This window comes from Megascapheus bottae, chromosome 8, assembly GCF_031878675.1.
Source record: "Megascapheus bottae isolate mThoBot1 chromosome 8, mThoBot2.hap1, whole genome shotgun sequence".
Lineage (NCBI taxonomy): Eukaryota > Metazoa > Chordata > Mammalia > Rodentia > Geomyidae > Megascapheus > Megascapheus bottae.
This window is the reverse complement of record NC_143516.1, coordinates 38,665,256-38,679,795: the sequence shown is the minus strand read 5'-3', so window position 1 is coordinate 38,679,795 and position 14,540 is coordinate 38,665,256. Positions and strand designations below refer to the sequence as shown.

Below are 14,540 nucleotides of genomic sequence, written 5' to 3'. Positions count from 1 at the left end.
AACTTAAACAACTAATGATCTAGAAAAGCTAAAGCCCATTTCCAACCAAGTCTCTGAACTTATCCAATATGTCAAAGGCAAAGGGAGAATTAGCCTTCTAAAATTAAAAACAAAACAATCCATGCTTTGAAAAGCTCTCAAAGCTTATAGAAACAAAAATATGCATGATTAGACTACTGTATTCAATCAAAGAAAGGATGGGGAAAAAACATTCTATTCGTCCAGGGCAACTATCATTAAAAAGATCAAAAAGCTCAAGATTTTAGGGTTTCATATTTGCTATCTGAAAACAAAATGATTGTCACATTTGAAAAGCTAGTAAATGGCTCTTGCCTCAGTAAAGAAGTTACTTTCCAAGAAAGCTGGAAGGAAATTTTTTCAAAATCCAATAGCAGTAGGATACTTTCTGAGTACAAAGGAAAGATAACCAATTTTCTCTGTACTGTTTCTAGAGCCCTAAGAAAAACATTGATAGGTTCAATGAAGGAAAGCTTTCAGCTTTTTTTTTTGTAATTCCTTAGCTTATGTTTCTCAGCTCTGAAAAATTAAAAAAGTAGGTATGTTTTGGATTAAATATTAATAGCATGATATCTTTTAAAAGCAGGTTTATAGTAATAAACCTCACATTAATAGTTGCATCCTCAGAACGATCTTGACCTTCCATAATGTCGAAGAACAAATCATGCATAATCTCTCATTACAGCCCATTTTTTTTTTAAGGCACTCACTGTTCTTTCTCAATGGTATAGGTAATCTGCAGCATGAACACTAACCTGTTACACAATAATGGTTTGCAACCTTTCCATTCATTTATTTAAATCTGGAATGTAATTCCCTGTGTGGCATCTTACGTCTAATGTAGAAAAAAATAACTTACAAAGCACAAAATTTTACTCTAAGGATACATTTTAGTACTAAATTAATAAATTGATTACACTTTTAAAATGATAGCCAAAAATCCACCTACACTGCTCATTTGGCACACACTTTTCAATTCTAAATTACATCTTGAGTTGGATTTTTAAGGTGACTAAATTTAAATGCTAACAGTGGGGAGGCTGTCTACATAGGACATTTTCCATCACTTAAAGAAGTGACATTTGGCATGGTAAGAAAAGAAACATCCCACAGGAGCAGCCACATAAACTAAAAAGACAACAGCCGCAGGATCATGCAGAATATTTTAAATATTCCTATTCAGCAAAATGGTTTAACTGATGTTTTTCTTCAAGGATAATGCTTCAAAATATCCTATATGCATCCTTTGGAAATTTAAAGATCCCAGAATAATGTCTTCCATGTGGGACTTTCTTGAAAGATAATTATTTGGTTTCAGTGAGTTACACAAATGAATTGCCAGTTCTCATTAATTTACTGGGTCTGCTTACAGAGTGTGATAGTTTCGTTCTTTAGATTTGCAGAATTTATAGAGAAAGAAAATTACAGCCTGAACACCCAAGACAAGAACAATTCCTCCAATGAAACTGGCTGCATCAAATGTAGACTTCCGAGCAGGTTGTGAGGTTGGAGTCACAGTGGTATTGGTTGCACCTAATGCAATGGAAGAAATAACAACCCTTAGTTAGCTGTCATGATTCACCAGCTTCAAAACACACCTGAATATCTGTTTTGCCATGTAGAATACTTGTCTTGCATGTAGGTTCACTGCTCATTATGGAACAAGAAAACGCACATATTTTAACAGTACACTTCATATTTAAAATCGATTTATTTATTCCTTCCTTTCTTTCTCCCTTTTGCCAGTCCTGGAGCTTGAACTGGGGGCCTGGGTGGGCACTGTTCCCGTGATTTTTTGCTCAAGGCTAGTGGCTGATCTAGCACATGAACCCTAGCTCCATTTCTAGCTTCTTGGTAGTTAATTGGAGTTCCACAGACTTTTCAGCCCTAGGCGCTTCAAACCTTGATCCCCAGACCTCAACCTCCTGAGCAGCTAGGATTTCAGATGTGAGCCACTGGTACCAATCCAATTTCGATTTTTTAAAGTAAAATAGTAAGTGGACAATGGTTCTGGTGGTTGTACAGCTGACCAGGTTCAAAATTTATTACAACTAGGAGTGTTGCTTAAATGTAGAGTGTTTGCCTAACATGCCTGAAATGCTGAGTTCAACTTCCTAAAACCAAAACAGCAAATGAAACCCAACTAATTTAAGTCGATTATGCCAATTCTGTAGTCCTTTTAAAGACAATTAAATGGCTTTAATAGAGCTAAAAAGGTAGGTAGAACAAGTACACAGACACAGGAATCACAAAGCATAAGAAAGACTCCTCAGCATCAAAAAACACTTGAAGGAACAAATTTAAAAAATAATGGTAAGATATACTTTTTGGCTTTTCTCTGTACACATGATACTATCATCGTCACTCAAATAGTAATGGTCTATGGTATTGCATACAACAAAGGCCCTCAAAGTAATTGGTAGTTTCAGATCAATTTTATATGTAAGATATACTATAAAAAGGCTTTCAGAAAACATTTCTTAAAGTGTCAGCTCAAATATGATTATACGCTAAAAAAAAAAAAACTGCAAATTATCATTAGAACTATCATTACTACTCTAACAGCTTGCTCTTATTTTGGTCCTCTAAAAATGAGTTTTAGTGCTTGAAATATTAAAAGCAACAATGTGCAAACATTCTATATCACTCCTAGTTTAAAGAACTTCAATTACCTGATGTGACAACTGTTGTAGAAGTTGTAGAAGGGGCAGGCAGAGTTGTGGTTCTAGCTGGAATGAAAACAAAATATATTTAAAAATCTCAAGTCTCTAATTTGCCAGTAACTATCTATAGTTACTAACTTCAACATACCTCAAATTTTTTTAAGACTAAAAACCAAATGTTAGCTAATGGTTCACTGACATAGCCAACAATACTAAGTATTCAAGTACATTTTTAAGTATCAATACCTATGTATATACTAAGTACAAAACCAACATATCCACCTAAATAAAGTTTGGGGGGAAAAAACACATCTGAGGAAGTGGTGCTGTGGCTCAAGTTGCCCTGAGCTGAAGAGCTCAGGGACAGCATCCAATCTAAGTTCAAGCCCCATGACCGTCAAAAAAACCCAAAAACCAAAAAACAGACAAAAACTATTAAAAGTCACTGTGTTAAGAAAGAAAACAACTTAGTGATTATTATGCAGGCACCAATACTTGCCTGTTCTTCATGTCAGGATTAACAAATTTTTTCATAAAAGGGTAGATAATACATTTTTTAATTTGTGTTGAATAATGCCAAAAACATGGTACTACCAGGTTAGGAAGGAAATACCTCTGAATAAGTTTGCTAGAATGTCCTTTTTTCCCTGCACCCCCTGGAAAGAGACTGGTAAAGGGCTACATGTATCACTAGCTGGCTAGGAGTTCCTTACCATGTCCAGGACACAATTAAATTAGTCAAGATTCAGAGTTGAGGCCTGTGGCTTCACTATCAGGATTAAATTGGTAGGTACTCTTCTTAGGAAAAAGGTAGCGAGTGTAAAAATTCATTCTGTAGGGCTGGTCTATGAAAAATGTACTTTTTGTACTGTTTCAGAAGAAAGGAATTGACAACTGAAGAGAATCTGGCAATAAATGCTTACTTTGGTAAAAAGTATATAAGTAGAATGTATGGCACTTTTGAGTTTCCTTAGAGGATAGGTTCCAACATTCTACTGTTTGCTACAAAAGCAGCAATCTCATTGTGTGCATGTATTAATATACCACATTGTATTCCATAAATGTGTACTCATATATGTCAATTAAAAACATCAGTATACTTCTCAAAGCTCTGGCCAACTTTTTGTCTGCTAGTACCAAGGGCTTGAACTCAAGACCTTGAGTAGTTGCTTAAAGCTCTACCACTTGAACCATTCCCTCCATTTCTACTTCTATTAGGACACAAGAGAAACTTAAAGATGATTGCTAATATTAATTCATAATGTGTGTAGCTTTCTCATATTGCTTAAAGCAGTGTTATAAATAATATACTACTGTTTTAAGTCTTACAGATGTCCATGCCCAGGATTGGCTTCAAAACATGATTGTCAGACCTCAGCCTCCAGAGAAGCTGGGATTACAGGCATGAGCCACTGGTACCTGGCTCAGAAGGTATTATCATTTTAAGGCTCATTATCCCTTCAGGGAAATTGTTATTTGTCATTATCTTCAGTGTAACTAAAAACCAAAGACACAACAAACTTGTGGCTGTCACTGAAGATTTCTCAGGACATTAAGTCCTGCTCAATGAAAGGCCAAGACTTGCCTACAGAAAATATACCTATCAACCAACAAGCATTTCTAGTTGAGAAACAAATCAACGTATCAACGTATGTTCATAGCATACGTACCTTGATTCTGCAAAGAATCTTGTAGAAAGGTGGACAGTGGTTTTAATTCAAATAGCCTTTCCCAAGGATTAGTATAATTGTCGCATAAAGAAATGACCAAACAAATGTCAGAAACATACTAGAGAATGTCCTAAGCTGTGAGGTATTTATTTTATATATTTTATGAAAAGAATATATAATAATAGATTTTTTTTTTTTTTGGCCCATTGTGTGGCTTGAACTCTGGGCCTGAACACACTCCCTGAGTTCTTCAGCTCAAGGCTAGTGTTCTACCATGTCGAGCCACAGCACCACTTCCAGTTTTCTGGCAGTTAACTGGAGATAAGGGTCTCATGGACTTTCCTGTCCAGGCTGGCTATGAACCACAATCCTCAGATCTCAGTCTCCTGAGTAGCTAGGATTACAGGTGTGAGCCACTGGTACCCAGTTCAAAGATGTATTCTCTAGATATAAGTTCACATCTTCATGTCAGCTACACAGGAGGCAGAGATAAGAAGGCCAGTCCTGGGTAAAAAAATGTAAGATCCCATTTGAAAAATTAACTGACATGAAAAGTGATGAGGCCTTGACTTAAGTGATGAAGTGCTTGCATATCAAAGCCCTGAGTTCAAAACCCTAGCCTGATCTTATGACCTACATGTTTAAAATATTTTGGGAAAACATCTAAGTCTATCAGTGGGGCATACAATAGGTGCCTTCCAGTCATGTTTTTTTGGCCTATGACTATGCAGCTCACTCACTTTGAATAGTGCATCTAACTGTAGCCCGTATCTCCTCATGTGCTCACCAGTCTGCTCCATCTGAGAAGCATGAGCTTTAAATAGAATGACCTCTGACCCAAAAAGTCTCTCAATCACTCTCTCAAAGTTAATACCCTCTAAGGTACTCACTTATATAAGTGAAATGATCAAACTGTTCAACCAATACCACAATGAGCAACATGGTGCTACTTTTGTATGTATGTGTGCCAGTCCTGACGCTTGAACTAAGACTCTGGGCACTGTCCCAGAGCTTTTGGCTCAAGCCTGTCTCACTACCACTTGAGCCATAGCTTCACTTCCGGCTTTTTGGTGGCTAAACGGAAGTTAAGAGTCTCACTTTTTTTTTTTTTTTGCGCCAGTCCTGGGCTTGAGCTCAGAGCGTGAGCACTGTCCTTGGACTTTCTCAAGGCTAGAACTCTACCACTTGAACCTCAGCACCACTTCCGGCTTTTTCTATATACGTGGTACCAAGGAATCAAACCCAGGTCTTCATGCATGCTAGGCAAGCACTTTAACCACTAGGCCAAACTCCCGGCCCTCTCACACTTTCTTGATGGCTGGCTTCAAACTACCATTCTCAGCTCTCAGCCTCCTGAGTAGCTAGCTACCAGTGAGTTACCTGTACCTGGCATTGCTACCATCTTATACTTAAGAAGAAATACAAAAGTGCATTAGTGTATCATCCAGTTTCACAAAAAATGAAATGAAAAATGTGAAGAAAATAATGGCTGAAAGCATCTTGTTGCACTGAACAAAGGCCTTTTAAATCTTTTAAGAAACTATTCAACAAGAAAGCTTAAAAATCTTGAGTCAGTGAACTTACCTGTAGAATTGGTTGGTAGTGGAGCAAAAGTAGGCACTATTAAAAAAAAAAAAAGGGATATACACTAATGAGTCTAAAGTATCACAAACTACAATGCTAATTCTTAAATCTACAAGTCTTAAGAACACTACTTACACAATTTTTACAGTATAAATATTATGCTATGGAAGAGACAAGTAGCCCTACCAAATAGAAGCATCCCTTTCTTTAGAAACAGAGCCAACAGTTTTTAGTGATACTTTCCTTTCCCCAGGAAACACATTTTTAGCTTCCTTTGCAGCAAAGTAGCAGGTGTACTTTCTACAAAGCAACCTTAAAGATGGGGCCTCCTTCTTTCCCTTCTTGCTAGCAAGAAAAACCAATGTGAATGTTGGAATATGCATAAGCATCCATCATGGACAGTTATGATCAGGGTCATTTTGGGAAGGTAAAGGAAAACCGACAAGGAGCCTACATTTGTAGATGTTTGTACAGCCCTCTAATTCTACTACAGATCAGACTTGTTTTACATGAGAGAAGTTGTCCACTGTGTAAGACATCATAATCGGATAGAGTTGTCCTTCCTAGCTAAACCTATTTCTAAATGAGTATAGCAGGAACAAAACAGCATTATTTTTCTTTAAATCAATGTTTTGGATGGGACATAGTTCAAGTAATAAAAGTGCTTGCCTAGAATATGCAAGGCCTCAATATCACCAATCTAGTCTCCAAGTAACCTCTCATGAAATCAAAAGTCTGAAAATTTTTAGTTTTCCGAGACACATAAAATGTATAATTTAAATGTTTGTAAATGTACCACCTAACTGATATTATGCATTCTACACAGGATAACACTGATTTAATATTAAAGAAAATTCCTAGTTACAAAATTTACATTGGATAAGGAAAGGCCAACCAAAGTTAAACAGACAAAGGTAATCTTCAAAGTTTATGGACACACTCCACAAACATCTTTTACTCTATTCTATTATCTATCTGCCAAAATTTAGGAATTTAACCTTCTCATTAATTTGTCATTAGAAACATCATCTCTTTAACTTAAGAGATTTTAATGATTTATAAGCCAGAGTAAAGATCAAAGAGTAATCCTAAATTAGAGTACAGCAGGCCAAGTACATGAAGAAGTTTACTTAACCATATCACAAACTATGCTAGACACTCTAATGTGACAATCACCAGTACCGTAACACAGAATGTACCAGAATACAGTTGTCTAGACCAGGAAAATGCAAATAGAGGCCAGTTTAAACTTTACTGAAGTCCTGCAAATTACTTGTGTTATGTAGCAGACTTAAAGTATCTACACTTACAGAATTTCACAATACAGCTGAATCACTAAACCAAGTTTCAAACTATCCTTTTACCAATATGAATATGCTATTCATATCCGAATTCTTAACAAATTAGAAATTATAACAATGCTTTAAACTTACCAGAACAGAATTCAGTCCGATTCACCATAGTACAATTAGTAGTTTCTGAAGTATTTGAACAGTAGGTTTTTTCTGTCATAAAAAAAAAAAAGACAAGCAGCACCAATTACTTCCATTCTGGGTTTTTTGGTAGTAGTAGTGGTGGTGGTGGAAGTCTCTTAGTTTTAATAAGCTCCAAAACATCTCTAAATAAAAATGAAAATCAAACCCCACCAATTCTGTTACTTAAATACTGCTATGTTTTGCCTATAGTTGGAAGAGATATTACACAGATCCTCTAAATTTTATCCTTCTAAAATCCTTTTATCCTTAAAAAACAAAAAAACAAAAAAAAAACAGCTCATAGCTGTAATCCTAGCTACTCAGGAAGCTTAGATCTGAGGATTTTGGTTCAAAGCCAGACTGGATAGAAAAAGTATAAGACTCTTACCTCCAATTAAACACGAAAATGGCGGAAGTAGAGGTGTGGCTAAAGTATAAGGATCTAGACTTGAGCTCAAAAGCTCAAGGACAGTGCCCAGGCCCAGAGTTCAAGCCCCAGAACTGGCCAAAACACCCAAACAAAAAACCTAGAGAAATATACTGAAAATAACTGTGAAATACTTGAGCCTCAGAAAATAGGGGAAAGGGAGCACAAGTGGTGTTTTTTCCTTTGGTCTAGGACTGAGATTCAAACTCAGTACCTGATGGTTTTGTTCAATGTCTCATGATCTACTGAGCCACCCTCCATCCCTCAAGACCTTTAATAAAAGACTTAGTAACAGTAAGTGCCCATGGCAATAGCAGAACCGATGGGCCAGAGCTCCCTGGTTTAGATGTCTATACCTTCTTAAATAGCTTTCTTGGATAGGTAGACTTGGAGCAAAAGTCTCCCTCCCCCCCCCAAAGTAGTGGGTTATAAACTCAGGGTTTATTGCTATGGCTGTACTACTTGAGTCATACCCTTAGAAGCAAGTCTTTTAATTCTGTTGCTGTTGCTATTATTATTATTATTATTATTATTATTATTATTTTGGCCAGTCCTGGGGCTTAAACTCTGGGCCTGGGCACTGTCCTTGAGCTTTTCACAAGGTTAGCACTCTACCACTTGAGTCACTGCACCACTCCTGGCTTTTTCTGTGTATGTGGTACTAAGGAATCAAACTCAGGGCTTTGTGCATGCTAGGCAAGCACTCTACCACTAGGCCATGCTCTCAGGCCTATAAGCAAGTCTTATAACTGAAAATTCAATCTCCAAATTCATTTGGGAGAGAATCACCTTAAATTCTATTTCATGACCTAACAAAGTGACAATTGTATAATGAAAAATTGAGTTAGCTCAAGTTAACACCCCAATTTTAAAGAACCTTCAGAACTTCATGTAATTTCTAAAAATATTTAATTTTTAATGAATAAGAAAATTAAATACGCAAATTTTTTATATTAAGCAAGATTGTTTTGCTGATAAGGAAAAATGCAACCACTATACACTAAAAACAATAATTTATGCTATAAGCCTATGACTAACAAAAATATTACCACATTTCAATATACTTCCTTCCACCTAGCTTTGTGAACATTTGAAGGATACAGAGCTAACTGCTTTAAGACTTAAAAAGCTAGTGCTCTACCACTTGAGCCACAGCACCACTTCTGGCTTTTTCCATGTGTGTGGGTACCAAGGAATCGAACCCAGGGTTTCATGCATGCTAGACAAGCAATCTACCACTAGGCCATACTCCCAGGCCTGCACCTTAACCTTATTAAGACCTAAAATCTCTCTTAATTACTAAGTCTAAGAAATCTCAAATAAGGGAAGAGATGTTTAAGTTATTGGCATTTTAAAGTACTGAATTTACAAAATAAAAAATGTACACTGGCCGAAAAGTTCTACAAAATTGTACAAAATGTTCAAAATATACTGTAGGTTTCTAAGAAGTTATAATGAACATTTTTGTCCTTTCAAAATTAAAACAATATAACAATTCAATCTCTTACCTTGACATTCTAACCAATAGCAGGAAATATTATCAGTAATGCTGGCATTAACACAGGAAACACAGTTACTGTAGTTTTCACAGGTTTCTAGGAAGAAACACATGAAGTTGATGAATTAGTATCTCATTTGAGCTTATTCTAGTTATTTTATTTGAACAATAAACAAAAAAACAATAAGCAAAAAAAAAAAGAGTATGGTAAAACTTTTAAAGAATTGCCAATCATATGAAACCAAATAGTAAACTTTAGAAACAAGTTAGTGGGCTCATGAGTACTTTTCCCTCACAAAACATTTTTACTATTACTGTAATTACTTTTTTTTTTTTTTGCCAGACCTGGGCTTGAGCTCAGGGTTTGAGCACTGTCCTTGGACTTTCTCAAGACTAGCACTCTACCACCTGAGCCTCAGCACCACTTCTGGCTTTTTGCTATGTATGTGGGTTACCGAGGAATCGAACCCAGGTCTTCGTGCATGCTAGGCAAGCACTCTACCACTAGGCCAAACTCCCGGCCCCTGTAGTTACTATTTTATATTTATAATTTTGGCCATAAAAATAAGATTTCCACTGACAGAACAAGCAGCACATACACAAAAGAATTCAGGAAGATTTGTAAAATGGCAATCTGGATATTTAATATTAATCAACTGTAAATACGTAGATGCTATCATCTACGTAAAAACAGAGAGCTCCTAAAGATGGTCAGTATCTTGGTACCTATAAAGCAATTTTTTTCTTAGAACACTATTTGAAAGATATCCACCACACAAACCACGCTCATACTCTTGAAACATTTTTAAGTGTCCTCAAAAATTAAAACTATTAGCTGGGCACGGCTGCTCATGCCTGTAATCTTAGCTATCAGGAGGCTGATATCTGAGATTCCAGGTTCAAAGCCAGCCTGGCCACTAAAGACCATGCGACTTATCTCCAATTAACCACCAGAAAATCCTAAGTGGCACTGTGGCGCCAGTGGCAGAGTGCTAGCCTTGCGCTGAAGAGCTCAGGGACAGTGCCCAGGTCGAGTTCAAGCCCCATAACTGACAAAAAAAAAAAAATTAGCCAGGTACTCATGCCTGTAATTCTAGTTACTTAGGAGGCTGAAATACATACACAAAATGGTTATGAGACCAACACAACATATAAGGAAAATTACTGCTCCCCAGAACATCAGATGAAGCATACATTTTTTAAATGCTTGTGCCAGTCCTTGAGTCTGGGCATTGTCCCTGAGCTTTTAAGCTGATGGCTAAGTGCTGTATCATTTGAGGCCCAGAGCCATTTCCCAGCATTTGGGTGGTTAAATCCAGCATTTGGATAAGAATCTCCTAAGACTGTCCTGATTTAGGTGACTTCTAACCACAATCCTCAGATCTCAGCCTCCTGGGGAGCTAGGACCACAAGTGTGAGCCACTGGTGCCCAGGAGGAATTTATGTTACAGAGTTTATAGTTACATAAGACAGTTTTAAAAACAGGAATGAAGATTACAGGTTAAATTCAAACTCTGGGAAATTGTTTTTAGACAGCAGCACCAAAGACCAAGATTCATTAATAATTCACCTTAATGATTCACCTTCACAGGGTTCTCTAAAAGGGCAACACTCATGTACACATAATGTTCAGAAGAAGTTTACCAATTGTTTTCTAAGTCAAAAGGTCCAGACACAACTCAAAAGAAGTCAATTACAACTGTCCAAAGAAATCAACTAATAGAATCATTTTTATAGAAACTAGGTGCATGTAACAATCTCATTTGCTTTCCTCTTGCCAAAAAAATTAGTTCTATAGCAGCATTCAACACTTTATTGAAAACATATTCACAAAGCAGAAGTTCTTCAGAATTTATGCTAGCTACTTAAAATCTTTTAGGCTTGAAGATGGATGTAGTTCAGGGAAATGCTAAACTGAACTTGAAACTTATTCCTGAGCATCTTATCTATGATTTCAAGAAAAGAAAAATTACCTCATCTACCTGCACTTCGATTACACAAAAACAATGAACTTGGTATTTCCAAGCTTCTCTTGAAAACACAATACAGGGGCCGGGAGTTTGGCCTAGCAAGCACGAAGAGCCGGGTTCAATTCCTTGGTACATATAAGTAGAAAAAGCCGGAAATGGTGCTGTGGCTCAAGTGGTAGAGCCCTATTCTTGAAGAAAGCCCAAGGACAGCGCTCAGGCCCTGAGTTCAGTTCAGTTTCCAGGACTGGCAAAACACACACACACACAAAAAACAACCACACTCTAAGAGGAAACTGCTAACTAAGGGGAAGACAAAAATAATCTGCTCTGTCATTCCCAACAGAATTGCCAGTATTGTAACTTTCCACATTTAAAATTTTATTCTGACATCTTGCTGCATCTACTGCGTTCGTCACATATTGAATTCTATATTAAAACACTAAAACGAAGGATGACAGAATACAATCAGCAGCTAAAAAAATGTCCTAGTCTAGTAATTTTTCATTTAAGTATCTCAAAATTACCTTTCCCCTCTTTCCTGTAGTCGTAAACGCCCGTTTCAGCTTTCCTTTACTATCCATGCTTCAACTGACATACTCAACAGCAGAGTTTAAGATGTTCCTTGATGGGGATTTTAGGAAATCCACAGCTCTGGGTTCCACTTTAACTCCACAACCACTAAGTCTATTGTCCTGGAGTTTCATCTACTTTCTAGGTTTCACCATCCATCCTCCAGGGTGGCCTTTTGTACTAAAGGGAAAACGGGTGCTAACCACTAAATACACGCAGGGGCTCGTGCTTTCCTTTCGCTCACGACAAGGAGTTTTCGCTAATCGCACACTCAGATCTAAGGCAGTCTCGATACCTGCCGGCAAAATCGATGCGGTGAAATTTCCGGCCACTTAGATTCTAGGGCCCCACGCCAGAGACCTGCGCGCCCATGTATCTTAAGTTTCTGTTTCTCGGCTAACTTCCGGAGGAGGGAGCGCCCCGAGGGAGAGGCCGGGGTGCACCGGCCACCCGCCCGGGCGACAGAGAAGTTGGCTGTCCCCGCCGACTTCGGAGGCGCGTCGCCTCGCCCGAGCACTAACCCACGGAACCGTCGCGGGAGAAGCCACGTCCCCGCTCCCGAGCCCACGGCGAGGCCGGCAAGGACCAGGGCGTTGGGAGACCGCAGCGCGGCATGCGACGCCCGGGGATGGAGAGTGCGCCCGGCGGGCCCGCTCGGCTCCCGCCTCCAGCCGGCCGCGCGGCGCCCGCCGGCCCCACCGCGCCCGGACGCCGCCGGTCTCGCGGCGGGCCGCCATGTTGCCGGAGTCACCTCCCGCCCCGGCCCCGAGCACCCCTAAAAAGTACGACTCGTCAGAGCAGGCGAGCGCAGGAAGCCCGTTGGGCCGGCGCCCACCTAGTGCCGGAACGACGGTGGGCTGCGAGGGAGACGGCACCGGGGTGGAGACTATCCTGGTGGGCGCTAAAGTCGTGGATTGAGTCACAGTGGGGGCCACGGTGGTGTTCGGCTCCACGGAGAACGCGCAGAACGCAGCCCGGCAGGTGGCGGCCCAGAAGAGCAGGCGAGCGAGCCCCGACATCGTGTCCTCCGCACTGGCGTCCCGGCGAAAGGCGCGGTGCACAACAGCTCCGACGGTTCTTCCGCCGGCCCGACCGTCCCCCGTGGCGCCACCGCCAACACTCTGCTCCCCCTGCGGGAGCGCGCAGAGATCACGTGACGAGTTCCGGGCCACGGCAGGAGGGCGGGGCGCGGCGCGGAGTGGGCGGGGCCAGGGCGAGACCAATTGCAACCCTGTGAGGGGGGGAAGCGAGATGACCGGAGGAAACCTTGAGGTGACTGTATAGACAGACAGGTTCCATTCGCGACAGATGGTTTTCCCTGATCTCGTGTTAGCTCCCACGCGGCGCAACTGCTGTCTTCTCACGCCTGCGATAGGGAAGTCCCTCACTCTGGTTTGAATGGTACGTCCCACATGACGTGGCAAGCGACGTCCACCCGGGCTCTGGGCACACCCAGCAGGCCCTCCGCGGCCTCACATGACCTGGGGGACTGGAGTGGGCCGGGCCGAAGCTTCTGCGAGGGCCACGAGTTAAGTTTGCTCTGTGTCCCACTGCGCTCCGGTGCTGTAACCACTGATCGATCCTAGACCGTAGGTACTGCTGGAAGTAACTCGCGTGGATCACCCCGGGGTGAGGAAGGTTCCACGTGCCGAGGAGTTTCTGCTGCCCGGCTTCCGAGGGCGAGTGTCTGTAACCCTCCCTCCTCCTCAATCTGTGCCGCCCCGGACACTTTCCCAGCCTGACACACACACACACACACACACACACACACACACACACACACACACACACACACACACACACACACACACACACACCCCGAATTTCTGTGTCTGGCAGCGGAAGCGGGCCGGGCTCCAACTCCACTAGTGAAGTGAGACTCCAAAGCGGCCTCCTACCCATCATCCACACACGCGCACACACACAGCCATCACAGGCGAGGACACTGACCCTGGAAAGTAACCTGTCCCGGGACCCAGGATTGCCTGGTTTCAGTGCTTGGTGAGGCTCGGCTTCTGCTTGAGTGAGCGCCATCTGATGCTCACTCTCACAAAATATTCGCAGGCTTGAAAGGCTTAATATCCAGTGGTAAAAATCGGTTTTATGTCAATTTGGTGACATATTTGCCCTAGTAAAATAACAACACGGGTTTAATCGCTTTGGTGAGGTCTGTTTTGCTGTGCCATAAACAATCAAAAAGAAAAGGACAGCAGACATTAAGGTAGAAAACTTTCATGGCGATAAGTGATCTAAACTTACCCGGAATACAGAGCTAATAAGTGTGAGTTTTAGGACTCTTTAAATCTCTCTTTACTCATTGTTTGTAGCTTCTTAACATTTCAAAGAAGAGAGCAGATGCACACTATGTCCTTTGAACAACACCTAGCTGGAGCAGAGCTTTAAATGCTAATTGTTCTTACTTCCTGGTTTTCAATATGTGAGTCTGTTTCAATATGTGAGTCTTTAAAATATTTCCATTAATATTTGTTCATTTCCCTGTTGCCTCCTTTATTTATTCTGCCCACTATCTTTGGAACTAGGTTTAAAAAGAGGTCATTAAGAATGTGTTAGTAGGAGCCAGGAGTTTGGCCTAGTGGTAGAGTGCTTGTCTAGCATGCATCAACACTGGGATTTGATTCTTTGGTACCACATACATAGAAAAGCC

The 14,540-nt window shown here is 40.5% G+C and overlaps 1 protein-coding gene across 1 annotated transcript; it reads right to left on the bottom strand.

The window, feature by feature from the left end:
* Positions 1–1,025: 1,025 nt before the first annotated feature.
* Cd164 (CD164 molecule) lies at positions 1,026–13,003 on the bottom strand. Its single transcript, XM_090338314.1, has 6 exons — positions 12,711–13,003; positions 9,346–9,432; positions 7,369–7,440; positions 5,936–5,971; positions 2,691–2,747; positions 1,026–1,551 (listed from the first exon to the last, which is right to left on the bottom strand). Exons 1-6 carry the CDS (start codon positions 12,892–12,894, stop codon positions 1,385–1,387), a joined length of 603 nt encoding a protein of 200 aa, XP_090194440.1. The 5' UTR covers positions 12,895–13,003; the 3' UTR covers positions 1,026–1,384.
* Positions 13,004–14,540: the final 1,537 nt, after the last annotated feature.